This window comes from Phyllobates terribilis, unplaced genomic scaffold (genome assembly GCF_046119375.1).
Source record: "Phyllobates terribilis strain yellow unplaced genomic scaffold, ASM4611937v1 Scaffold_13__5_contigs__length_258822181, whole genome shotgun sequence".
NCBI lineage: Eukaryota > Metazoa > Chordata > Amphibia > Anura > Dendrobatidae > Phyllobates > Phyllobates terribilis.
The window spans coordinates 175,450,061-175,477,087 of NW_027362773.1; the positions used below are offsets into that span (position 1 = coordinate 175,450,061).

General features: G+C 55.7%; 1 protein-coding gene across 1 annotated transcript in view; it reads left to right on the plus strand.

Moving 5' to 3' along the window:
- Positions 1-278: 278 nt before the first annotated feature.
- Positions 279-27,027, plus strand: part of LOC141174636 (harmonin-like) — a 287,226-nt gene continuing 260,477 nt past the window's right edge. Inside the window, exon 1 of the mRNA XM_073659570.1 lies at positions 279-393. Coding sequence (XP_073515671.1) covers positions 358-393 — 36 coding nt within the window. The 5' untranslated portion in view covers positions 279-357. The remainder of the gene's footprint in view (positions 394-27,027) is intronic.

Genomic DNA, 27,027 nt, shown 5'->3' on the forward strand with positions numbered 1-27,027 from the left:
ATATAGTGACGTCACTCTCGGGATATATATATATATATATATAGTGACGTCACTCTCGGGGTATATATATATATATATATATATATATATATATAGTGACGTCACTCTCGGGGTATATATATATATAGTGACGTCACTCTCGGGGTATATATATATATATAGTGACGTCACTCTCGGGGTATATATATATATATTTTTCCCTTCGGTCGATTTCTGTTAGTTGTGGGCGTGGTCAGGTATTTATTATCAGCAGGTGCAGGGGCGGGGGAATTAAGAACCAATCAGCGCCCTGTGTGTTGTAGCCCCGCCCTGTTATCGGCCCGGAGCAGAGTCCTCAGTCCTCAGTCAGTGAGCGCCATGGAGCGGAGGATCGCCCGCGAGTTCCGGCATAAGGTGAGACTGAGCGGCCGAGCTCCGAGCTGGATATCCGGTGCGGGGTCCCCTGGGTTATCGCTCACTGCGGGGCTGACTTCACACGGGAGGTGGAGAGGCCCCGGCGCTGAGCGCAGTGTTCTGACATTATGACGTCAGCAGATGACGGTTTGTGCTGGTTTTGTTGCTGCTCTGGAGTCTCTGCCTGATCTTGGCCCCGCCCCTAATTATTCCCTTAGGCTCCTCCTCCTCCAGAACCTCCCCCCCTCTGTAACTCTGCTCCTCTCCTCCTCCAGACCCCCCCCGTAACTCTGCTCCTCTCCTCCTCCAGACCCCCCCCCGTAACTCTGCTCCTCTCCTCCTCCAGACCCCCCCCTGTAACTCTGCTCCTCTCCTCCTCCAGAACCTCCCCCCCTCTGTAACTCTGCTCCTCTCCTCCTCCAGACCCCCCCCCTGTAACTCTGCTCCTCTCCTCCTCCAGACCCCCCCTGTAACTCTGCTCCTCTCCTCCTCCAGACCCCCCCCCTGTAACTCTGCTCCTCTCCTCCTCCAGACCCCCCCCTGTAACTCTGCTCCTCCTCCTCCAGACCCCCCCCCCTGTAACTCTGCTCCTCTCCTCCTCCAGACCTCCCCCCTGTAACTCTGCTCCTCTCCTCCTCCAGACCTCCCCCCTGTAACTCTGCTCCTCTCCTCCTCCAGACCCCCCCCCTGTAACTCTGCTCCTCTCCTCCTCCAGACCCCCCCCCCTGTAACTCTGCTCCTCTCCTCCTCCAGACCTCCCCCCTGTAACTCTGCTCCTCTCCTCCTCCAGACCTCCCCCCTGTAACTCTGCTCCTCTCCTCCTCCAGACCTCCCCCCTGTAACTCTGCTCCTCTCCTCCTCCAGACCTCCCCCTGTAACTCTGCTCCTCTCCTCCTCCAGACCCCCCCCTGTAACTCTGCTCCTCTCCTCCTCCAGACCCCCCCCCTGTAACTCTGCTCCTCTCCTCCTCCAGACCCCCCCCCCTGTAACTCTGCTCCTCTCCTCCTCCAGACCTCCCCCCTGTAACTCTGCTCCTCTCCTCCTCCAGACCTCCCCCTGTAACTCTGCTCCTCTCCTCCTCCAGACCCCCCCCTGTAACTCTGCTCCTCTCCTCCTCCAGACCCCCCCCCTGTAACTCTGCTCCTCTCCTCCTCCAGACCCCCCCCCTGTAACTCTGCTCCTCTCCTCCTCCAGACCTCCCCCCTGTAACTCTGCTCCTCTCCTCCTCCAGACCTCCCCCCTGTAACTCTGCTCCTCTCCTCCTCCAGACCCCCCCCCTGTAACTCTGCTCCTCTCCTCCTCCAGACCCCCCCCCCTGTAACTCTGCTCCTCTCCTCCTCCAGACCCCCCCCTGTAACTCTGCTCCTCCTCCTCCAGACCCCCCCCCTGTAACTCTGCTCCTCTCCTCCTCCAGACCTCCCCCCTGTAACTCTGCTCCTCTCCTCCTCCAGACCTCCCCCCTGTAACTCTGCTCCTCTCCTCCTCCAGACCCCCCCCCTGTAACTCTGCTCCTCTCCTCCTCCAGACTTCCCCCCTGTAACTCTGCTCCTCTCCTCCTCCAGACCTCCCCCCTGTAACTCTGCTCCTCTCCTCCTCCAGACCTCCCCCTGTAACTCTGCTCCTCTCCTCCTCCAGACCCCCCCCTGTAACTCTGCTCCTCTCCTCCTCCAGACCCCCCCCTGTAACTCTGCTCCTCTCCTCCTCCAGACCCCCCCCTGTAACTCTGCTCCTCTCCTCCTCCAGACCTCCCCCCTGTAACTCTGCTCCTCTCCTCCTCCAGACCTCCCCCTGTAACTCTGCTCCTCTCCTCCTCCAGACCCCCCCCTGTAACTCTGCTCCTCTCCTCCTCCAGACCCCCCCCTGTAACTCTGCTCCTCTCCTCCTCCAGACCCCCCCCCTGTAACTCTGCTCCTCTCCTCCTCCAGACCTCCCCCCTGTAACTCTGCTCCTCTCCTCCTCCAGACCTCCCCCCTGTAACTCTGCTCCTCTCCTCCTCCAGACCCCCCCCTGTAACTCTGCTCCTCTCCTCCTCCAGACCCCCCCCTGTAACTCTGCTCCTCTCCTCCTCCAGACCCCCCCCTGTAACTCTGCTCCTCTCCTCCTCCAGACCCCCCCCCTGTAACTCTGCTCCTCTCCTCCTCCAGACCCCCCCCCCTGTAACTCTGCTCCTCTCCTCCTCCAGACACCCCCCCCTGTAACTCTGCTCCTCTCCTCCTCCAGACCCCCCCCCTGTAACTCTGCTCCTCTCCTCCTCCAGACCTCCCCCCTGTATCTCTGCTCCTCTCCTCCTCCAGACCTCCCCCTGTAACTCTGCTCCTCTCCTCCTCCAGACCCCCCCCTGTAACTCTGCTCCTCTCCTCCTCCAGACCCCCCCCTGTAACTCTGCTCCTCTCCTCCTCCAGACCCCCCCCCTGTAACTCTGCTCCTCTCCTCCTCCAGACCTCCCCCCTGTAACTCTGCTCCTCTCCTCCTCCAGACCTCCCCCCTGTAACTCTGCTCCTCTCCTCCTCCAGACCCCCCCCTGTAACTCTGCTCCTCTCCTCCTCCCGACCCCCCCCTGTAACTCTGCTCCTCTCCTCCTCCAGACCCCCCCCTGTAACTCTGCTCCTCTCCTCCTTCAGACCCCCCCCCTGTAACTCTGCTCCTCTCCTCCTCCAGACCCCCCCCTGTAACTCTGCTTCTCTCCTCCTCCAGACACCCCCCCCTGTAACTCTGCTCCTCTCCTCCTCCAGACCCCCCCTGTAACTCTGCTCCTCTCCTCCTCCAGACCCCCCCCCTGTAACTCTGCTCCTCTCCTCCTCCAGACCCCCCCCTGTAACTCTGCTCCTCTCCTCCTCCAGACCCCCCCCTGTAACTCTGCTCCTCTCCTCCTCCAGACCCCCCCCTGTAACTCTGCTCCTCTCCTCCTCCAGACCCCCCCCTGTAACTCTGCTCCTCTCCTCCTCCAGAACCCCCCTGTAACTCTGCTCCTCTCCTCCTCCAGAACCCCCCCTGTAACTCTGCTCCTCTCCTCCTCCAGACCTCTCCCTGTAACTCTGCTCCTCTCCTCCTCCAGACCCCCCCCCTGTAACTCTGCTCCTCTCCTCCTCCAGACCCCCCCCCTGTAACTCTGCTCCTCTCCTCCTCCAGACCCCCCCCTGTAACTCTGCTCCTCTCCTCCTCCAGACCCCCCCCTGTAACTCTGCTCCTCTCCTCCTCCAGACCCCCCCCCTGTAACTCTGCTCCTCTTCTCCTCCAGACCCCCCCCCCTGTAACTCTGCTCCTCTCCTCCTCCAGACCCCCCCCCTGTAACTCTGCTCCTCTCCTCCTCCAGACCCCCCCCCCTGTAACTCTGCTCCTCTCCTCCTCCAGACCCCCCCCCTGTAACTCTGCTCCTCTCCTCCTCCAGACCCCCCCCTGTAACTCTGCTCCTCTCCTCCTCCAGACCCCCCCCCTGTAACTCTGCTCCTCTCCTCCTCCAGACCCCCCCCCCTGTAACTCTGCTCCTCTCCTCCTCCAGACCTCCCCCCTGTAACTCTGCTCCTCTCCTCCTCCAGACCTCCCCCCTGTAACTCTGCTCCTCTCCTCCTCCAGACCTCCCCCCTGTAACTCTGCTCCTCTCCTCCTCCAGACCTCCCCCCTGTAACTCTGCTCCTCTCCTCCTCCAGACCCCCCCCCTGTAACTCTGCTCCTCTCCTCCTCCAGACCTCCCCCCTGTAACTCTGCTCCTCTCCTCCTCCAGACCTCCCCCCTGTAACTCTGCTCCTCTCCTCCTCCAGACCCCCCCCCCTGTAACTCTGCTCCTCTCCTCCTCCAGACCCCCCCCCCTGTAACTCTGCTCCTCTCCTCCTCCAGACCCCCCCCCTGTAACTCTGCTCCTCTCCTCCTCCAGACCCCCCCCCTGTAACTCTGCTCCTCTCCTCCTCCAGACCCCCCCCTGTAACTCTGCTCCTCTCCTCCTCCAGAACCCCCCTGTAACTCTGCTCCTCTCCTCCTCCAGAACCCCCCCTGTAACTCTGCTCCTCTCCTCCTCCAGACCTCTCCCTGTAACTCTGCTCCTCTCCTCCTCCAGACCCCCCCCCTGTAACTCTGCTCCTCTCCTCCTCCAGACCCCCCCCCTGTAACTCTGCTCCTCTCCTCCTCCAGACCCCCCCCTGTAACTCTGCTCCTCTCCTCCTCCAGACCCCCCCCTGTAACTCTGCTCCTCTCCTCCTCCAGACCCCCCCCCTGTAACTCTGCTCCTCTCCTCCTCCAGACCCCCCCCCTGTAACTCTGCTCCTCTCCTCCTCCAGACCCCCCCCCTGTAACTCTGCTCCTCTCCTCCTCCAGACCCCCCCCCCTGTAACTCTGCTCCTCTCCTCCTCCAGACCCCCCCCTGTAACTCTGCTCCTCTCCTCCTCCAGACCCCCCCCCTGTAACTCTGCTCCTCTCCTCCTCCAGACCCCCCCCCTGTAACTCTGCTCCTCTCCTCCTCCAGACCCCCCCCCCTGTAACTCTGCTCCTCTCCTCCTCCAGACCTCCCCCCTGTAACTCTGCTCCTCTCCTCCTCCAGACCTCCCCCCTGTAACTCTGCTCCTCTCCTCCTCCAGACCTCCCCCCTGTAACTCTGCTCCTCTCCTCCTCCAGACCTCCCCCCTGTAACTCTGCTCCTCTCCTCCTCCAGACCCCCCCCCCTGTAACTCTGCTCCTCTCCTCCTCCAGACCCCCCCCCTGTAACTCTGCTCCTCTCCTCCTCCAGACCCCCCCCCTGTAACTCTGCTCCTCTCCTCCTCCAGACCCCCCCCTATAACTCTGCTCCTCTCCTCCTCCAGACCTCCCCCCTGTAACTCTGCTCCTCTCCTCCTCCAGACCTCCCCCCTGTAACTCTGCTCCTCTCCTCCTCCAGACCCCCCCCCCTGTAACTCTGCTCCTCTCCTCCTCCAGACCCCCCCCCCTGTAACTCTGCTCCTCTCCTCCTCCAGACCCCCCCCCTGTAACTCTGCTCCTCTCCTCCTCCAGACCCCCCCCCTGTAACTCTGCTCCTCTCCTCCTCCAGACCCCCCCCCCTGTAACTCTGCTCCTCTCCTCCTCCAGACCCCCCCCTGTAACTCTGCTCCTCTCCTCCTCCAGACCCCCCCCTGTAACTCTGCTCCTCTCCTCCTCCAGACCTCCCCCCTGTAACTCTGCTCCTCTCCTCCTCCAGACCTCCCCCCTGTAACTCTGCTCCTCTCCTCCTCCAGACCTCCCCCCTGTAACTCTGCTCCTCTCCTCCTCCAGACCTCCCCCCTGTAACTCTGCTCCTCTCCTCCTCCAGACCTCCCCCCTGTAACTCTGCTCCTCTCCTCCTCCAGACCTCCCCTCTGTAACTCTGCTCCTCTCCTCCTCCAGACCCCCCCCCTGTAACTCTGCTCCTCTCCTCCTCTCCTCCTCCTCCAGACCCCCCCCCTGTAACTCTGCTCCTCTCCTCCTCCAGACCCCCCCCCCTGTAACTCTGCTCCTCTCCTCCTCCAGACCCCCCCCCTGTAACTCTGCTCCTCTCCTCCTCCAGACACCCCCCCCTGTAACTCTGCTCCTCTCCTCCTCCAGACCCCCCCCCTGTAACTCTGCTCCTCTCCTCCTCCAGACCTCCCCCCTGTAACTCTGCTCCTCTCCTCCTCCAGACCTCCCCCTGTAACTCTGCTCCTCTCCTCCTCCAGACCCCCCCCTGTAACTCTGCTCCTCTCCTCCTCCAGACCCCCCCCTGTAACTCTGCTCCTCTCCTCCTCCAGACCCCCCCCCTGTAACTCTGCTCCTCTCCTCCTCCAGACCTCCCCCCTGTAACTCTGCTCCTCTCCTCCTCCAGACCTCCCCCCTGTAACTCTGCTCCTCTCCTCCTCCAGACCCCCCCCTGTAACTCTGCTCCTCTCCTCCTCCAGACCCCCCCCTGTAACTCTGCTCCTCTCCTCCTCCAGACCCCCCCCTGTAACTCTGCTCCTCTCCTCCTCCAGACCCCCCCCCTGTAACTCTGCTCCTCTCCTCCTCCAGACCCCCCCCTGTAACTCTGCTCCTCTCCTCCTCCAGACACCCCCCCCTGTAACTCTGCTCCTCTCCTCCTCCAGACCCCCCCCCTGTAACTCTGCTCCTCTCCTCCTCCAGACCCCCCCCTGTAACTCTGCTCCTCTCCTCCTCCAGACCCCCCCCCTGTAACTCTGCTCCTCTCCTCCTCCAGACCCCCCCCCTGTAACTCTGCTCCTCTCCTCCTCCAGACCCCCCCCTGTAACTCTGCTCCTCTCCTCCTCCAGACCCCCCCTGTAACTCTGCTCCTCTCCTCCTCCAGAACCCCCCCTGTAACTCTGCTCCTCTCCTCCTCCAGAACCCCCCCTGTAACTCTGCTCCTCTCCTCCTCCAGACCTCTCCCTGTAACTCTGCTCCTCTCCTCCTCCAGACCCCCCCCTGTAACTCTGCTCCTCTCCTCCTCCAGACCCCCCCCTGTAACTCTGCTCCTCTCCTCCTCCAGACCCCCCCCCTGTAACTCTGCTCCTCTCCTCCTCCAGACCCCCCCCTGTAACTCTGCTCCTCTCCTCCTCCAGACCTCCCCCCTGTAACTCTGCTCCTCTCCTCCTCCAGACCTCCCCCTGTAACTCTGCTCCTCTCCTCCTCCAGACCTCCCCCCTGTAACTCTGCTCCTCTCCTCCTCCAGACCTCCCCCCTGTAACTCTGCTCCTCTCCTCCTCCAGACCTCCCCCCTGTAACTCTGCTCCTCTCCTCCTCCAGACCTCCCCCCTGTAACTCTGCTCCTCTCCTCCTCCAGACCCCCCCCTGTAACTCTGCTCCTCTCCTCCTCCTCCAGACCCCCCCCTGTAACTCTGCTCCTCTCCTCCTCCAGACCCCCCCCCCTGTAACTCTGCTCCTCTCCTCCTCCAGACCCCCCCCCCTGTAACTCTGCTCCTCTCCTCCTCCAGACACCCCCCCCTGTAACTCTGCTCCTCTCCTCCTCCAGACCCCCCCCTGTAACTCTGCTCCTCTCCTCCTCCAGACCTCCCCCCTGTAACTCTGCTCCTCTCCTCCTCCAGACCTCCCCCTGTAACTCTGCTCCTCTCCTCCTCCAGACCCCCCCCTGTAACTCTGCTCCTCTCCTCCTCCAGACCCCCCCTGTAACTCTGCTCCTCTCCTCCTCCAGACCCCCCCCCCTGTAACTCTGCTCCTCTCCTCCTCCAGACCTCCCCCCTGTAACTCTGCTCCTCTCCTCCTCCAGACCTCCCCCCTGTAACTCTGCTCCTCTCCTCCTCCAGACCCCCCCCTGTAACTCTGCTCCTCTCCTCCTCCAGACCCCCCCCCTGTAACTCTGCTCCTCTCCTCCTCCAGACCCCCCCCTGTAACTCTGCTCCTCTCCTCCTCCAGACCCCCCCCCTGTAACTCTGCTCCTCTCCTCCTCCAGACCCCCCCCTGTAACTCTGCTCCTCTCCTCCTCCAGACACCCCCCCCTGTAACTCTGCTCCTCTCCTCCTCCAGACCCCCCCCCTGTAACTCTGCTCCTCTCCTCCTCCAGACCCCCCCCCTGTAACTCTGCTCCTCTCCTCCTCCAGACCCCCCCCCTGTAACTCTGCTCCTCTCCTCCTCCAGACCCCCCCCCTGTAACTCTGCTCCTCTCCTCCTCCAGACCCCCCCCTGTAACTCTGCTCCTCTCCTCCTCCAGACCCCCCCTGTAACTCTGCTCCTCTCCTCCTCCAGAACCCCCCCTGTAACTCTGCTCCTCTCCTCCTCCAGAACCCCCCCTGTAACTCTGCTCCTCTCCTCCTCCAGACCTCTCCCTGTAACTCTGCTCCTCTCCTCCTCCAGACCCCCCCCTGTAACTCTGCTCCTCTCCTCCTCCAGACCCCCCCCTGTAACTCTGCTCCTCTCCTCCTCCAGACCCCCCCCTGTAACTCTGCTCCTCTCCTCCTCCAGACCCCCCCCCTGTAACTCTGCTCCTCTCCTCCTCCAGACCCCCCCCCCTGTAACTCTGCTCCTCTCCTCCTCCAGACCCCCCCCCTGTAACTCTGCTCCTCTCCTCCTCCAGACCCCCCCCCTGTAACTCTGCTCCTCTCCTCCTCCAGACCCCCCCCCCCTGTAACTCTGCTCCTCTCCTCCTCTCCTCCTCCTCCAGACCCCCCATCATATACACTATGTAACAGCGGCGGCACCAGAGTTGAGTAGTGCGCCCCTCCATGTCTGTGCAGATAGGGGCCACTGCTCTCTGCCTCTTTCTGCTCTTCTTCTTCTTTCCTTGGATTTCTCATTCATTCTGCTGTTCTCTGTGATGTAGTATATGGACTTAGGGTCAGCCCCCCTCTCTTCTAGTCCTCATCTCCTCATGGTTTTATTGGGGGTAAAGGTTCAATGTGTGGAGCTCCACCCACATCCTGATACTCCGCCTACTATTAACTCTGTGAGATCCGCTGTAAATACAGCTGTACAGTGTCAGTATACAGAGATGAGGATGGTGGAGTATACAGATGATGGCCCCAAAAAGCTGCAGGCGTGGGGGGCGGCCGAGCGAGGTGCCGGCTGCAGGTGTGGGGGGGCGGCCGAGCGAGGTGCCGGCTGCAGGCGTGGGGGGGGCGGCCGAGCGAGGTGCCGGCTGCAGGTGTGGGGGGGTGGCCGAGCGAGGTGCCGGCTGCAGGTGTGGGGGGGTGGCCGAGCGAGGTGCCGGCTGCAGGTGTGGGGGGGTGGCCGAGCGAGGTGCCGGCTGCAGGTGTGGGGGGGAGGCCGAGCGAGGTGCCGGCTGCAGGCGTGGGGGGGCGGCCGAGCGAGGTGCCGGCTGCAGGCGTGGGGGGGCGGCCGAGCGAGGTGCCGGCTGCAGGCGTGGGGGGGCGGCCGAGCGAGGTGCCGGCTGCAGGCGTGGGGGGGCGGCCGAGCGAGGTGCCGGCTGCAGGCGTGGGGGGGCGGCCGAGCGAGGTGCCGGCTGCAGGCGTGGGGGGGCGGCCGAGCGAGGTGCCGGCTGCAGGCGTGGGGGGGCGGCCGAGCGAGGTGCCGGCTGCAGGCGTGGGGGGGCGGCCGAGCGAGGTGCCGGCTGCAGGCGTGGGGGGGCCGGCCGAGCGAGGTGCTACTAGAGTAGATGGGGGTTCACTCCTTGCCTCGTGCTTCGCTGCCTCCTCGGGGGTCTTCCTGCTGCTGCGCGATGCTGCTCTAACCGCTCAGCGCTGCGGAATATTGGGGGGGGCTGTCACCTTATTTATTATGGATGTTCCCATCCCCACAATGTCCCATAGAGAGGATTCCCCCCCCCCCCCTCTTCAAGGACAGGAGACCTATAAATTTAGATGTTGGACCGTCTCTGAAGGCTTCAGTGGTTTCCTGTCCTTGAAGGAAACCCCCAGTCCCCGCTGAGGTTGGGTTTTGTTGGGGGGCTGCTGGCGGCTCTCGCATGCTGCGAGGTAGCGATTCCCGTAGTGGATCTCCGCCTCGAGCAGACGCTGGCATGATGAGCGCTGATGGCACCCTCTGGTGGCCGTGGTACTTCTGGGCAGTGGCGACACTGACCCGATGCTGAGTGTCAGAGATCACCTCTGGGAAGCCTGATGGGGCACGAATGCTCCAAACCATCTGACGAGCATGTTGGGACCATATTAATAGCTGGCTTAGAGGAGAACCCCCCCCGAAGTACCTCTTCTGGAAATGGTTCTGTGCTTTGCATCTGTGATTTTCCCATGGAGGACATTGGTTAGCCCAGGGATCTTACAGGAGAAGCTGCCCTACAAGCATGGTCCTTCCTGCTTAGGAGTGTAGGTGAGTTACAATGGTGCTTTTCACCGGTTTAATACTTTTATTTTCCCCTTCTCCCATGACGGCACCACCTGAGAGGCTATCCACCCAACAAGGACAGGAAACCTACCAAATAAAAGGGCTTTACCGCGCCTCCGCATCAGTTTTGGTTCCCTGTCCTTTAGGGAACTGGATAAAGGACGGTACGAAGATAGAACTCACCCGGGTCTGTCGGGGGACTTCTGGGGACACCGGCAGGTCTGCAAGCGCCACCACCAGTCCAGGAGGTTGGTGTTGTGCAGGCGGGGACCTATTTTCTGAAATGTCTCCAGCTAACACTGTCTCGGGCCTGCGCATGCTTGGGGTGCGCTGGATTGGCGTGCCCTGGTGTCGAGCATGCTGGTGACACTACTGCCCGGGTCTCCGCACTCGCAGGGCACACTGGTGACGTTTAAGTCGGCGCGCCCTGATGACCACTGTGCCGGAAAGTCGAGACCAGACCCAGCCTACCTCCCGGAAGTTTCCACAAAACTTCACACCCTAGACGTTGGATGGGTCCTGGTAGAGGACTTGGTTGTGATGAACGAGTGGAGGAAGAGCGAGGCTTTGTTCCCTTCCAGGGGGTTTAGGAAAGGCCTCCAGGTGACAAGAGGTCCCCTAGCTAGATGGTCAGGGAGGCCATTGGGCTAGCCTCCTCCAGTAATCTGTGAGCTCCAGAGAAGGTGGAGGCTCATTCTACCGGGGCCATGGTGACCTCCTGGGCGGAGAAGGCGGAAGGGTCCATCAACCGCATATGGAAGGTGGACACATGGTCCAGTGACATAAGGGTCCCTAGTCCTTTCACTCCTATTACAATTTATAAGAATTGTGTGTTTAGAAAAACACACAATTAACCCCTTAAGGACCGAGCCATTTTGTAGGTTAATGACCAGGCCTCATTTTTTTTAAATTTGGGTCACTTTATGAGGTAATTACTCTGGAGCTTGAACGGATCCCGCTGATTCTGAGACTGTTTTTCGTGACATCTTGTACTTCATGATAGTGATAAAAGTTTTTGACTTGTGTTTATTTGTGAAATAATTAGAAGTGTAGCAAAAATGTCACAGTTCTCAAACTTTGAATTTTCATGCCCTTAAATCAGAGAGATCTGTCACACAAAAGAGTTAATAAATAACATTTCCCCCATGTCTACTTTACATCAGCACAATTTTTGAAACCTAATTTTTTTTGTTAGGGAGCTATAAGGGTTAAAAGTTGACCAGCGATTTCTCATTTTTCCAACAAAATTTACAAAAACATTTTTTTTAGGGACCCCATCACATTTGAAGTCACTTTGAGGGGTCTTTATGACAGAAAATACCCCAAAAGTGGCACGATTCTAAAAACTGCACCTCTCAAGGCGCTCAACACCACATTCAAGAAGATTATTAACCCTTCAGGTGCTTCACAGGAATTGAAGCAACGTGGAAGGAAACCATGAACATTTAAACTTCTCACAAAAATGTTACTTCAGACTCCAAATTTTTTTCATTTTCACAAGGGCAACAAGTGCACTGATACCCCATATGTGAGGGAAGACCACTGTTTGGGCGCACGGCAGGGGTCGAGAGGGAAGGAGCGCCATTTGACTTTTTGAATGTAAAGTTGCTGGCCTAATTAGCGGACGCTATTTTCACAAGGGTAATCACAGAAAATGGACCGTCGGATTTGTTGTGCAACTACTCCTGAGTACACCGATACCCCATATGTAGGGGAAAACCACTGCTTGGGCGCACAGCAGAGTTCAGAAGGGAAGCAGCACCGTTTGACTTTTTGAACACAAAATTGTCTGGAATCGAGAGCGGACGCCATGTTGCGTTTGAGGAGCCCCTGATGTGCCTAAACAGTGGAAACCCCCCACAAGTGACCCCATTTTGTAAATTATACCCCTGCCAAACATGTGAATGCTAAATGTGGTTTAGGCACACTGCGGTGCGCAGAAGGAAGGGGGAATTTGGATTTGGGAGCGCAGAATTTGCTGAATTTCTTTTGAGGGGGCGAGGAGCCATTTAGCTTTTCCAGATCCTTTGTACTACCAGTAACGTGGAAGCCCCCTATATTTCCATTAACACATGACAGACCTGAGTGGGGGCTTTTTATGTGAAGCTTTTATTGGGAACATTTTACATAACATTTGGGATCACATTTATCCTGTGCTCTTCGCTGAGCACTTACATTGAGGTTTCCATCTAAATCTCCGAATGACGCGATTCAGATCAAACCCCGGAGGGATCCATTCACTATAATGAGGCAGCAGAGTTACTCTGGACTCTGTCTGGCCTCTGTTCAGCGTTGTCCTTTTCAGAGGTTCACAAAACTATGGCTGACGGCGCTTTTATCCCACGCCTAATAAAAACACTGACACCGTGGGATCACAGAGGAGACGGCGTCCACAGCGCCTCCATCTGCCTCATTACCGGAAATCTTCCGTCTGAATCACGTATTTCAGAGATTTACATGAAACCCCGGTGTAAGTGCTCAGCGCAGAGCGCAGGATAAATGTGGGCAGAGCCTTACTGCGATCTTTGGGAGACATAATAAACAAATCAGCAGCAGGTGAAGAATTGGTTTTATTTATTTTTTACGCCGTTCCTCGTGCGGTATAAGTGATGAGATTACTTTATTCTTCGGGTTGGTGCGATTACAGCGATACCAGAATCATATGGGGTTTTTATGATTGACAGCTGTCACACACTAAAAGACGCATTTTTTTGTAAAATCTAGTTTTTGCATCGCCATATTTTGAGAGCTATAATTTTTCCATATTTCGGCCGACAGAGTCATGTGACGGCTCGTTTGCCGTTGTTATTGGTGCCATTTTCGGTCACCTTTTTTGATCGCTTTCTATTCCGATTTTTGGGAGGCAGAATAAACAAAAAGCAACAATTCCGGAATTGTTTTTATGTACCGCGTGTGGTAAGATTGATGAGGTAGCTTTATTCTTCGGGTCAGTACGATTACAGCGCTACCACATTTATGTCACTTTCTTATGTTTTTGTGCTTTTACACAATTATTTTCTATAAGTTTTTATTATCTGCATCGCTGTATCCTGAGAGCTGTAACTTTTTGTTTTGGCGGCCTGATTGTTGCGGGACACGATGGCGCTTTCAGAGATGCCATTTATATTTATATTCATCTTTTTGATCACGTTTTATTCCACTTTTTCCAGCGGTATGATGATAAAGCATCATTTCCCATATTTTAGATTTTTTTGCGCCATTCACTGAAGGGGTTAACTAGTGTAACACGCTTATAGATGGGGTCGTTCTGGACGCGGCGATTACAAATGTGTACTTTTTTTTTTTTTGTTTTTATTTTTTTACATAAAAATGTGTATTTATTAGTGTAATATATAATTTTTTTTTGCTTAGTCCCTCTATGGGACGTTCACTTTCTCCACAGGTAGATTGCAGTGCATTATACCTGTGAGCATGGTCTCAGAGGCTTTCCATAGACTGGTGACCGGGGGGTTGTCATGACCCTGGACCACCATGGTAACGGTCGGGCCCCCGCGATGACATTACGGGGGTGCCGATCTGAAGGCAGAGGGAGCTCCCAACCCTCTGTCTGCCTCTTGAATGCTGCGATTGCGCTCGATCGCAGCATTTAGGGGTTAACAGCCTGGGCCGGCGCTGACACCGCTCCTGACTGATCCTGCAGGACCTCGGCCACCAGCAGCGCTGATCGGGCTGGAGGCGCTGATAGTTCAGCTTCTCCTACGCAATCATGCTGTGATCGGTCAATCAGATTGACTGACCAATCACAGTGATGTGGGCCCCTGCGCCTCTTCCCATACGGATCACCGGTCAGCACTGTATCGTCTCTACGTGTTTACTTGCAGTGGCAGTTTAAATGCCTGATGGGGATAGTCCTTCCTGGTGTGCGAACAGCACCTGTCGGCCATGATGGGTCATCCCCGTCATTGAACGTAATGGGGTTAAATAAGTCTAATAAAAGTAATTTTTTAACTCCACTCCAGTTGGATAAGTCTGTGAATTTTCTTACGTTTTGTATGTTGCGGACACGAATAAATATTCTTTGAGCAGTGAATTTACAACATGGTCCTCTCCACTTTCCATAACCATGAGCGGCTTGACCTGTCCTCTGCTGATCTATCCTTTGGTAGAAAGGTGTTACAGGCGGTGATCCCTCCCTAAGGTTCTTCTATATAAATCTCTCCGTGGCGCTGTTATAGAAGAAGGGGGAAATCTTAGTTACTTACCGGTAACGGGAGTTCCCAGAGCCCATGCCAGCCCCTTATATTCCCCCCCTTTTATCACTGGTCGGTGGCACTACGTCTGGGTGGTGGTTGTACAGATAACGGTCTGGAGGTCGCCTCATGCTCTCAACCCAACTGATCGGAGGAGAAGAGCCGCCCTGTATTCAGTAGGTTCCTGTCCTTGATTGGCGGCTCCCTCTCTTGTGATGCCGTTATGGCCTCTGTAAAATCCCACTACCGGTAAGACTAAGATTGTATATAATGCATCGCTCCAGCGGTTTTATATTTCACTGACTGAGCGGTGCCACTAATGGAAGGTCCTTGCCCTACGTCTGATCTCAGCGGCCGCCGTCTTCTGCTGTTCTCAGCGCCGCTCTGGTCGTCTCCTGCAGGTTGTGACCGGCCAGCTTCAGTGATTGCTGAGCAAGGTCACTACACAAGGTAAGTCTATGAAGGCCGGAGTGAGGGCGTCCCACCCCGGAGTGAGGGCGTCCCACCCCGGAGTGAGGGCGTCCCACCCCGGAGTGAGGGCGTCCCACCCCGGAGTGAGGGCGTCCCACCCCGGAGTGAGGGCGTCCCACCCCGGAGTGAGGGCGTCCCACCCCGGAGTGAGGGCGTCCCACCCCGGAGTGAGGGCGTCCCACCCCGGAGTGAGGGCGTCCCACCCCGGAGTGAGGGCGTCCCCATAGACTTACAGCAGGGGGGCCATTTCTGGCTTGGGTTTTGTAAGTAAAGCAGTAAAAGTAATCCTGCCTATAAATAACATTGGGGGCAATATTTTTGATTAAAAAAAAAGCCTAGAAGCCTTCCACCAAGGTGAAGGTGCACCCGAGCTCGGGATGGTCCTAACCTCTAATATTAAAGCCTTACCCTCCGTCATAGCGACGTCCTGTGTGAATAAGGACTGCGCAGTGTGAACATGCTCCTATTTTACCTGCATAGCAGCTTGACTGCAGGTCATTTCTTCTGATTAGTCACATTGACTACATTGTGGGCTGGTGACCGTTACCGCTGAAGTCCGGTCAATCAGAGTTTGCGGTCACAAGTTGGCGGCGCTGCGCTGGGAATGGCTCCAGACGCAGCTGGTGAGGGTATTACTTAGGGCAGGGAAGTTACAATGGTGGCTCCTCTCTAGTCTGAGGAAAGGCAAACGCTGGAGGATTAGTGCCTTAAATATAAGACCCGTCTAAGAAAGCACAGAGGAAAAACGAGGGATGTGCCCTGTGCAAGACCAACCTGCTGCCCGCGAGGTGAGAGGTCCACAGTGCGGTGGTAAGAACCTCCGCATCAATCCCCGACCTTACTGAGAAGGCTACCATCCATTATAGTGGAGAATAAGGGCTGGGGGGTCCTGGGGCTGGGTTCTCCGGGCTATTAGCAGCATTTTACTCAATGCCTCATCGTCTTCCTCAAGTGATGACTGGGGCCGCTCGGGTTTCTCTGCTGAGGATACAGATGCATTTGGTTTTGGTGGCGGATACGATGGCGGGTTAGAAGTCCATTAACAAAAAAGTGTTTTCTGTTCACAAATGTCATCCCTGATCAGAGGATGGAAGAAGCCTAATGATATGGGATTCCTTTAGAGAGGAGCTGGAGGAAATGACTCTGAGGCCATTTGTGAATTTTAGGTCAAGGCGCTGAAGCTCGATGTGGTCGTGTCTAGGGCGTCTCGTAAATCCACTTTCCTTTTGATGGCACGTGTCACTTGAGATCCATTGCATCAGAAGGCTTCGTGTCAGGAGCTGGAGCGTTTAATCTCAACATGGCGGCAACACGCGCAACAAGGTCCCTTATTAGTGGCGCAACCAGTTGGAATGTGTTTGGGAATAAATGTCTTTGAGATGAGGTTTTGCCGGTCCTCCGCACTATCGTCCTCCGCACTATCGTCCTCCGCACTATCGTCCTCCGCACTATCGTCCTCCGCACTATCGTCCTCCGCACTATCGTCCTCCGCACTATCGTCCTCCGCACTATCGTCCTCCGCACTATCGTCCTCCGCACTATCGTCCTCCGCACTATCGTCCTCCGCACTGATTGTTACTTGTTGATGCTTCAGCCGATCCAGTTCGGCCCGGCGGGGCCCTTTGGTTGAAGACCTGGTCTGGAGATCTATTTTTCAGGGTCCACATTGTGTGGCGTTCCTTACCAGGGGGAGATTCTAGTGGTCCAGCCTTGGGTGAGATTCTGGCTAAAGCGTTGGATACGAGAGGTTTTCCCTCTTCAGTTTAGAAGTTTGTCCTCAAGAGACCAGAGATTCTAGATGGACGGTCTATAGAAATAAGGGAAAGAATTTCATGTTTCACAGAGTCCTCCGATCACTCCAGGCCCAGGTAGGTGGAAGGTTAACCCCTTAACGACCGCCAATACGCCTTTTCACAGCAATCCTTAAGGGTACTTATTCCTCAGCGCCGTTGAGACCCTGGAGAACATGATCTCCTGATCCGGCTATCCAGCATCTTCCTGTTTAAAATAAATAAATAAATAAAAAATTGCGGGGTGTGCTGTGCGCCGCCGGGATCTCTGCCGGTACCCGGTAACAATAGCGAAATTTCCCTATAGGTTCTATCACAGTGATCAAAAGAAAAAAAGAATAAATCAAACCCCCCTTTGTCACTCCCTTAGTAGGATAAAATTTTAGAAAATAAAAAATATATTTTTTCCATGTTTTTGGGTTGGGTTGGGGTTGGGGTTAGGGTTGGGATTTTTTTCAAAAGTAAAAAGAAAAAAATGATGACGATCAGGCGACTAGTGTTGAGTGCAAGTGCTCGCTACTTGAGTTTGCATCGGGGGCTCGGGTATGCACTGAGTATCGCGGGGGCTCGAGTCTCCGCTCCACACATTTCAGCCAAATAAACCCTGCGGGATTGCCTGCCATTCACGAGCCGTCCCTGCATGCTTTTTGTTTGGGGTGTGTAACAGCCATGAAACATGCGGGCCGGACTCGAGCATGTGTCAAGAGCGGAAAGGATAGTCCTAGATATTTCTTTCTTTGTTGGTCCTAAGAGCGCGCACGATACATGGTGCATACCTGAGTACCCGATGCAAACCCAAGTAGCGAGCACTTGCGCTCAAGACTAATGACAACTTATTCAATATGATGACCTAATGTTATCAAATTCTGTGTCCTACCTCTGGGTTCACTATACCCCTGGATAAATTCCTTGAGTCTGTAGTTTCCAAAATGGGGTCACTTGTGGGGGGTTTCCACTGTTAGACATGGCATCCGCTAATTAGGCCAGCAACTTTACATTCAAAAAGTCAAATGGCGCTCCTTCCCTTCCGACCCCTGCTGTGCGCCCAAACAGTGGTTTTCCTCCACATATGGGGTATCTGCTTACTCAGGAGAAATTGCACAACAAATTTTGTCGTCCATTTTCACTTGTTATCCTTGTGAAAATGAAAAAAATTTGGAGTCTGAAGTAACATTTTTGAGAGAAGTTCAAATGTTTATTTTTTTCCTTCCACTTTGCTTCAGTTCCTGTGAAGCAGCTGAAGGGTTAATAAAGTTCTTGAATGTGGTTTTGAGCACCTTGAGGGATTCAGTTTTTAGAATGGTGTCACTTTGGGGTATTTTCTGTCATAAAGACCCCTCAAAGTGACTTCAAATGTGATGTGGTCCCTTAAAAAAAAAAATAAAATTTTTTGTAAACCTTTGTTGGAAAAATGAGAAATCGCTGGTCAACTTTTAACCCTTATACCTGTAACGGGTCTGGGAGGCGGAACCTCTGAGCTACTATACAAGGGGGCGGTCCTTGTAAGAGAGCGGGTGGCGACCAGGGTAGACGGGCAGGCAGTCACAGCAGGTGACCGGGGCAGTCTCTGGATGAACGGGCAGGAGGTCACGGCAAGTGACCGGGGCAGTCTCTGGATGAACGGGCAGGAGGTCACGGCAAGTGACCGGGGCAGTCTCTGGATGAACGGGCAGGAGGTCACGGCAAGTGAACGGGCAGGAGGTCACGGCAAGTGACCGGGGCAGTCTCTGGATGAACGGGCAGGAGGTCACGGCAAGTGACCGGGGCAGTCTCTGGATGAACGGGCAGGAGGTCACGGCAAGTGACCGGGGCAGTCTCTGGATGAACGGGCAGGAGGTCACGGCAAGTGACCGGGGCAGTCTCTGGATGAACGGGCAGGAGGTCACGGCAAGTGACCGGGGCAGTCTCTGGATGAACGGGCAGGAGGTCACGGCAAGTGACCGGGGCAGTCTGGATGAACGGGCAGGAGGTCACGGCAAGTGACCGGGGCAGTCTGGATGAACGGGCAGGAGGTCACGGCAAGTGACCGGGGCAGTCTCTGGATGAACGGGCAGGAGGTCACGGCAAGTGACCGGGGCAGTCTCTGGATGAACGGGCAGGAGGTCACGGCAAGTGACCGGGGCAGTCTCTGGATGAACGGGCAGGAGGTCACGGCAAGTGACCGGGGCAGTCTCTGGATGAACGGGCAGGAGGTCACGGCAAGTGACCGGGGCAGTCTGGATGAACGGGCAGGAGGTCACGGCAAGTGACCGGGGCAGTCTCTGGATGAACGGGCAGGAGGTCACGGCAAGTGACCGGGGCAGTCTCTGGATGAACGGGCAGGAGATCACGGCAAGTGACCGGGGCAGTCTCTGGATGAACGGGCAGGAGGTCACGGCAAGTGACCGGGGCAGTCTCTGGGTAAAGGGTTGGTACGACCTGTGGCTGCTGATGGTAGACGTGAGCTCCCAGGTGAGCAGGCGAGAGTCGCTGGATAAACGGGTGGTCACAGCATGTGACGGCGGAGCCTCCAGGAAGACCAACAGACAGGCGGCAGATGAGCGCTCCGAGGTGAGCGGGCAGAAGACTCTGGACAGGCGGGTGGTCACAGCACGTGACGGCAGAGCCTCCAGGTAGGCTAGCAGGCAGGTAGCAGATGTGCACTCCCAGGTGAGCGGGCAAGCTGGTCCATAGACAGACTGACAAGAGTTGTAAGGCAGACCGTCGGACCTCAGGCAAGCAGGCAGGTAGTTGATGTGCGCTCCCAGGTGAGCAGGCAAGCTGGTCCTTAGACAGACTGACAGGAGTAGTAAGGCAGACCGTCGGACCTCAGACTAGCAGGCAGGTAGCAGAATATCAGGCAGGAAACTGGCAGGACTCTGGCAGGAATCAGGCAGGTAACTGGCAACGGGACCTGAGGGCTGAAGCAGAGTAGTGAACAGTGCAACAACATTGCTCGGGCACCTCCATTTTGGAGGAGGTGCCTTATATATGGTGAAGTCCTCCGGCCATTGGCCGGGGACTCCTTAGGATGGCGCGCGCGGCCCCTTTAAGAGGGAGGAAGCGCGCGCGCCCTAAGCACAGTGGCCGGGAAGGAGCGCGCGCTGCCAGCAGAGCGGGAGGAGGACGCCAGGCTCGGAGCAGAGAGGTGAGGGGAACAGCGTCCCTGCCTAGCAGAGGGCAGGGACGCGGACGCTACAGTACCCCCCCCCTTAGGCCCCCCCTTTTTTAGGCCAGACAGAAATTTAGCTAGAATGAGAAGGGCATGGATGTTCTCCTGGGGCTCCCACGTTCTCTCCTCACGACCAAACCCCTTCCAATCTACTAGAAAAAAGGTCTTTCCTCTTACCCTTTTGGTGGCAAGAATGTTCTCTACCTCAAACTCGTCCTCAGCAGAAACCGGAGCAGGAGGCGTACCTGTAGACTTGGAAAAAGAGTTAAGCACCACAGGTTTGAGGAGAGATACATGGAAGGAGTTAGGGATCCGTAAGTTGGCCGAGAGTTTCAATTTATAGGCCACCGGGTTGATCTGACTGATGACCTCCAGAGGACCGATGAACCGAGGCCCTAACTTATAGGAAGGAATCTTGAGCCGGACATACTTGGACGAGAGCCAGACCTTATCCCCTGGACGGAATTGAGGAGGATCCAGACGTTTTTTGTCAGCGTGTTTTTTCATCCGCTCGGATGACAGAAGGAGTGCGGACCGGGTACTTTCCCATGTGGAGGAAAATTTGTTAACAAGAGATTCCGCAGCCGGATTGTCCACCGAGGTGGAGACGGGAAACGGGATCCGAGGATGCTGACCGAAGACTACAAAAAACGGGGATTTGGAGGAAGATTCGCTCTCGTGATTGTTGTACGAGAATTCGGCCCATGGCAGGAGATCCACCCAGTCAGAATGGTGGGCATTAACGAAGTGCCGGAGGTAACAGGTCAGGATCTGATTGATCCGCTCCACTTGACCATTAGACTGTGGATGGTAAGCGGAGGAGAAGTCCAGGGTGACGTCTAGCAATTTACAAGTGGCTCTCCAGAAACGAGAAGTGAACTGTACCCCACGATCCGACACGATGTGACGGGGCAGGCCATGAAGACGGAAGATGTGGCGGATAAAGTCTTTAGCCAGCTCGGGTGCAGACGGGAGGCCTGGCAGGGGAATGAAGTGAGCCATCTTGGAAAAGCGGTCAGCGACCACCCAAATGACCGTACAACCGGCAGAGATGGGAAGATCAGTTATGAAGTCCATCGCTATATGCTGCCAGGGGGCAGCAGGTACTGGCAGAGGAAGAAGGCGACCGGCTGGCAGGTGTCTCGGAACTTTGTTGCGGGCACAGGACACACAGGCAGAAACAAAGTCTATTACATCCTTGCGCAGGTTAGGCCACCAGTAGTGCCGGGAAATAAGCTGTAGGGTCTTTTTCTGACCGGCGTGGCCAGCTAGTTTAGACGAATGACCCCAGTGTAGGATCTTCTCCCGATCAGGTACCGATACGAACGTCTTACCGGGAGGGAGACGATTTAGACTCACGGGAGCCACCTGCATTACTCTGGCGGGATCGATGATATGTTTAGGTTCTTCCTCGAGATCAGATACCAGAAAGGATCGGGACAAGGCGTCTGCTTTGATGTTCTTGTCAGCCGGGCGAAAATGTAGAACAAAATCAAAGCGAGCAAAAAACAAGGACCACCAGGCTTGGCGCGGATTAAGTCTCTGGGCATGCTGGAGATAAGCCAAGTTCTTGTGGTCAGTGTAAATTATTACCAGATGAAGAGCCCCCTCGAGTAGGTAACGCCACTCCTCCAATGCCAGCTTGATGGCCAATAACTCTCGGTCTCCTATGGAATAATTGCGCTCAGAAGAGGAGAAGAGTTTGGAGAAGAAGCCGCAAGTTACCATCCTCCCGGAAGAAGATTTTTGAGTAAGTACAGCTCCGGCTCCATAGGAGGAGGCGTCAACCTCCAGAAAGAACTGCTTGTTGCCGTCCGGAAGATGCAGCACCGGGGCGGAAGAGAAGGCCTGTTTTAAGGAAAGAAAGGCCTCCTCTGCTTCGGGCGGCCACTCTTTGGGATTAGTACCCTTACGGGTGAGCGCGGAAATTGGGGCAGTCCGGGAAGAGAAGTGCGGTATGAAGAGGCGGTAGTAGTTGGCGAAGCCCAGGAACCGCTGAATGGCCTTCAACCCCTCCGGTCGGGCCATTTCTCGATGGCAGACAGTTTCTCTGGATCCATTCGTAGGCCGGTCTGAGAAATAATGTAGCCCAAAAACGGAAGCGAGGTCTGCTCAAAGAGGCACTTCTCATATTTAGCGAAGAGGTGGTTCTGCCTGAGCCTGAGCAGGACCTGACGAACGTCCCTCCAGTGAGTCTGGAGATCCGGAGAGAAGACCAAGATGTCGTCCAGGTACACCACAACGCAGGAGTAGAGAAGGTCCCGGAAGATGTCATTGACCAACTCTTGAAAGACGGCAGGAGCGTTACAGAGACCAAAGGGCATTACCAGATATTCATAGTGGCCGTCCCGGGTGTTGAATGCAGTCTTCCATTCATCCCCTTGACGGATACGGACCAGGTTGTACGCCCCACGGAGGTCCAGTTTGGTGAAGATTCTAGCCCCCCTCAGGCGATCAAATAATTCTGGAATGAGCGGAAGGGGATACTTATTCTTCACCGTGATCTGGTTAAGGCCTCTATAGTCTATACAGGGACGGAGAGAGCCGTCCTTCTTTTTTACGAAGAAGAAGCCTGCTCCCGCCGGGGAGGTAGATTTCCGGATGAATCCCCTGGCCAAATTCTCCTCAATATATTCGGACATCGACCGGGTCTCAGCAGCGGACAATGGGTAAATACGCCCACGGGGTGGAGTAGTACCGGGTAACAGGTCGATAGGACAGTCGTATGGTCTATGAGGGGGTAATGTCTCTGCCTCTTTTTTATTAAAGACATCAGCAAATGACCTATAGGGAATCGGAAGTCCAGGTAGATTAGTTGGGGTAGGAGAAGGACGGACGGGATGAACAGGAACCAAACAAGTCTTATGACAGTCCTGTCCCCAGCGAAGGACTTCTCCGGTCTGCCAGTCAAGCACGGGTGCATGTCTCTGGAGCCAAGGTAGACCTAGTAAGAGGGCGTGAGAGAGTCCAGGCAGAACATGAAAAGAGATGCTCTCAGAATGCAGCATTCCCACCTGCAGAGTTACGGATTCGGTGATGAGTTGGATGGGACGTGGTAAGAGGCCCCCATCCACAGCAGCGACAGATAATGGTACAGCCAGAGGTTTGGTGGGAATGCGGTATTTTTCTACCAGGGACTGTGAGATAAGATTCCCGGCCGCTCCAGAGTCAAGTTGGGCTAGTTCGAAATAACGATTCTCCCCGCAGATAAGAGACTGACAGTAGCAGAGATGGAGAGGATTTATTCTTGTCTAGGTTGACCTCTCTGAGCGAACCTAGACACAGGCGTTTCCCGACCTCTCCGGGCAGGTACGGATCTGGTGCTCCTTACTGCCACAGTAGAAGCAGCTCCCTTCGGTACGGCGTAAGTCCTGACGGGTTTTGACCATCTTGGTCTGGTCGACCTGCATAGGCTCAGAAGAGTGTACCTGGGAAGAGACGGATTTCTGAAAAGTAGGAGCTAGACGTGGAAACCTCCTCTCACGTGTGACCTCTTTGGCACGCTCCTGGAACCGTAGATCAATCCGGGTGGCAAGAGTTATTAGGTCATCGAGAGTGGTAGGAATGTCCCGACCGGCAAGTTCATCTTTAATACGGCCGGACAGACCCTCCCAGAAGACGGATACCAGAGCGTCGTTATCCCAAGCCAGCTCCGAGGCAAGGGTACGGAACCGTATGGCATATTGGCCCACGGTGAGACTTCCCTGACGGAGGCGTAGCAGAGATGATGCGGATGAGGTCTTCCGTCCGGGTTCGTCGAAGATTTTCCGGAAAGCCATGAGAAAGGCAGGCAAGTCGGACACCAGGGGATCTCCTCTCTCCCATAGAGGATTTAGCCAGGCCAGGGCCTCCCCGGTGAGATGGGACATGATGAAGGCAATTTTGGCCCGGTCGGAGTTAAACTGGTGGGACAGGAGTTCAAAGTGCAGGGTGCACTGATTTATGAAGCCCCAAGCCTGGGCGGAGTCGCCTCCGAAGCGAGGAGGTGCAGAAAGCCGGGATCCGGGGTAGGATACCATGGTATTGGTGGGCAGCGGAGCTGCCGGGTTGCGAGTCAGGGCACTGGCGGTGGTTGCTGGTGGAGCAGTTAGTGTCCAGGCGAGAATTGACATTCCGCAGGTGACCCAGGATGGACTCCTGTTGGGACCTCTGACGGGACAGTTCATGACACAGGTCCGAGAGCGAGGGAGCTTGGGTGCCACCGGGTTCCATGGCCCGAGCAAACTGTAACGGGTCTGGGAGGCGGAACCTCTGAGCTACTATACAAGGGGGCGGTCCTTGTAAGGGAGCGGGTGGCGACCAGGGTAGACGGGCAGGCAGTCACAGCAGGTGACTGGGACAGTCTCTGAATGAACAGACAGGAGGTCACGGCAAGTGACCGGGGCAGTCTCTGGATGAACGGGCAGGAGGTCACGGCAAGTGACCGGGGCAGTCTCTGGATGAACGGGCAGGAGGTCACGGCAAGTGACCGGGGCAGTCTCTGGATGAACGGGCAGGAGGTCATGGCAAGTGACCGGGGCAGTCTCTGGATGAACGGGCAGGAGGTCATGGCAAGTGACCGGGGCAGTCTCTGGATGAACGGGCAGGAGGTCACGGCAAGTGACCGGGGCAGTCTCTGGATGAACGGGCAGGAGGTCACGGCAAGTGACCGGGGCAGTCTCTGGGTAAAGGGTTGGTACGACCTGTGGCGGCTGATGGTAGACGTGAGCTCCCAGGTGAGCTGGATAAACGGGTGGTCACAGCATGTGACGGCGGAGCCTCCAGGAAGACCAACAGACAGGCGGCAGATGAGCGCTCCCAGGTGAGCGGGCAGAAGTCTCTGGACAGGCGGGTGGTCACAGCACGTGATGGCAGAGCCTCCAGGTAGGCTAGCAGACAGGCAGCAGATGAGCGCTCCCAGGTGAGCGGGCAGGAGTCACTGGACAGGCGGGTGGTCACAGCACGTGACGGCGGAGCCTCCAGGTAGGCTAGCAGACAGGCAGCAGATGAACGCTCCCAGGTGAGCGGGCAGGAGCGGGCAGGAGTCACTGGACAGGCGGGTGGTCACAGCACGTGACGGCGGAGCCTCCAGGTAGGCTAGCAGACAGGCAGCAGATGAGCGCTCCCAGGTGAGCGGGCAGGAGTCACTGGACGGCAGATGATCACAGCACGTGACGGCAGAGCCTCCAGGTAGGCTAGCAGGCAGGTAGCAGATGTGCACTCCCAGGTGAGCGGGCAAGCTGGTCCATAGACAGACTGACAAGAGTTGGAAGGCAGACCGTCGGACCTCAGGCAAGCAGGCAGGTAGTTGATGTGCGCTCCCAGGTGAGCGGGCAAGCTGGTCCTTAGACAGACTGACAGGAGTAGTAAGGCAGACCGTCGGACCTCAGGCTAGCAGGCAGGTAGCAGGAAACAGACAGCAAACTGGCAGGACTCTGGCAGGAATCAGGCAGGTAACTGGCAACGGGACCTGAGGGCTGAAGCAGAGTAGTGAACAGTGCAACAGCATTGCTCGGGCACCTCCATTTTGGCCATTGGCCGGGGACTGCTTAGGACGGCGCGCGCGGCCCCTTTAAGAGGGAGGAAGCGCGCGCGTGCCCTAAGCACAGTGGCCGGGAAGGAGCGCGCGCTGCCAGCAGAGCGGGAGGAGGACGCCAGGCTCTGAGCAGAGAGGTGAGGGGAACAGCGTCCCTGCCTAGCAGAGGGCAGGGACGCCGACGCTACAATACCTTCCTAACAAAAAAAAAAATATTTAAAAAATTGTGCTGATGTAAAGTAGACATGTGTGAAGGAATAAAAATGTAAAGTTTGAAAATTGCAAAATTTTCAAAAGTTTCGCCAATTTTTCTGGATTTTTTGCACAAATAAACGCAAGTCATATCGAATTTTTTTTTTTTTTACCACTATCATGAAGTCCAGTACAGACCTAATTTGCTCCGTCACTAAGGGGTTAAAAAAAATCTCCACCTTCCTGGTCAAAGATATCAGCAATTGGGTGGATTTCCAGGTCCCTCCCGTCAGTTCCTGGATCACTCTAATCATGGGAGATTTTAACATGATGCCGCTCATCTTTTATCACTAACCTCCTCCTTCGGCCTTTCACAGTTGCTAATTCTCCTACACATGAGGACGGGAACACATTGGACCTGATCTTCTCCCGGCTTTGCTCAGTACATGACTTTACTAACTCTCCCCTTCCACTCTCTGACCATAATCTTCTTTCATTCTCTGTCAAGAACTGTGACTCTACTCAAGACCCCCCCACTTTCCACACTTATAGAAATATACGCGCCATTAACACCCAGAAATTTATGAGAAAGTTGCAATCATCATTGGCCCCAATCTCCTCCCTCTCATGTCCCGACTCTGCATTGAAGCATTATAACGAAATAATGCTATGCGCCCTGGATGAAGCCGCACCTCCTACACAAAGAACAATTCGGCATAGACGGCGACAACCCTGGCACACGCCTGAAACACGTCTTCTCCAGAGGTACTCCAGGTGCGCTGAACGGCTGTGGAGAAAATCAAATCTGCCCGAAGATTTCCTCCACTATAAATTTATGCTGAAAACCTATAACTCTGCCCTTCACCTCTCCAAACAAACCTACTTTAACAACCTCCTCATCTCACTGTCCAATAATCCCAAACGACTCTTTGACACGTTTCATTCTCTCCTCAATCAAACGGCACAGGCCCCGACCACCGACCTCAGCGCTGACGATCTGGACAATTATTTCAAAGAAAATATATCCGACAGGAAATTTTCTCCCAATCCCCAAACGTTATGCATGCTCCCCCCACGACATTGTATCTTGCTCACTTTCTGACTTCGAAACAGTCACGGAAGATGAAGTGATCAGGCTCCTTGCATCTTCTCGCCCTACCACCTGCACCAGTGACCCTATTCCCTCACATCTCCTTCAGTCCCTTTCTCCAGCTGTCACCACTCACCTAAACTAAAAGAAGAGGGAAAGATACCAGATGAGAGGGGGAGGTTGAAAATTTTAAACACGCCAGCATACATCCATTACTTAAAAAACCATCCCTTGACCAGAACTGCACGGCCAACTACAGACCTGTTTCCAATCTTCCCTTTATCTCTAAACTCCTGGAACACCTGGTCCATTCCCGTCTAATCCGCTATCTCTCAGACAACTCTCTTCTTCACCCTTTACAATCTGGTTTCCGCTCTTTACATTCTACTGAAACTGCCCTCACTAAAGTCTCTAATGATCTACTAACAGCTAAATCTAATGGTCGCTGCTCCCTGCTGATCTCCTGGATCTCTCTGCTGATTCTCCTGGATCTC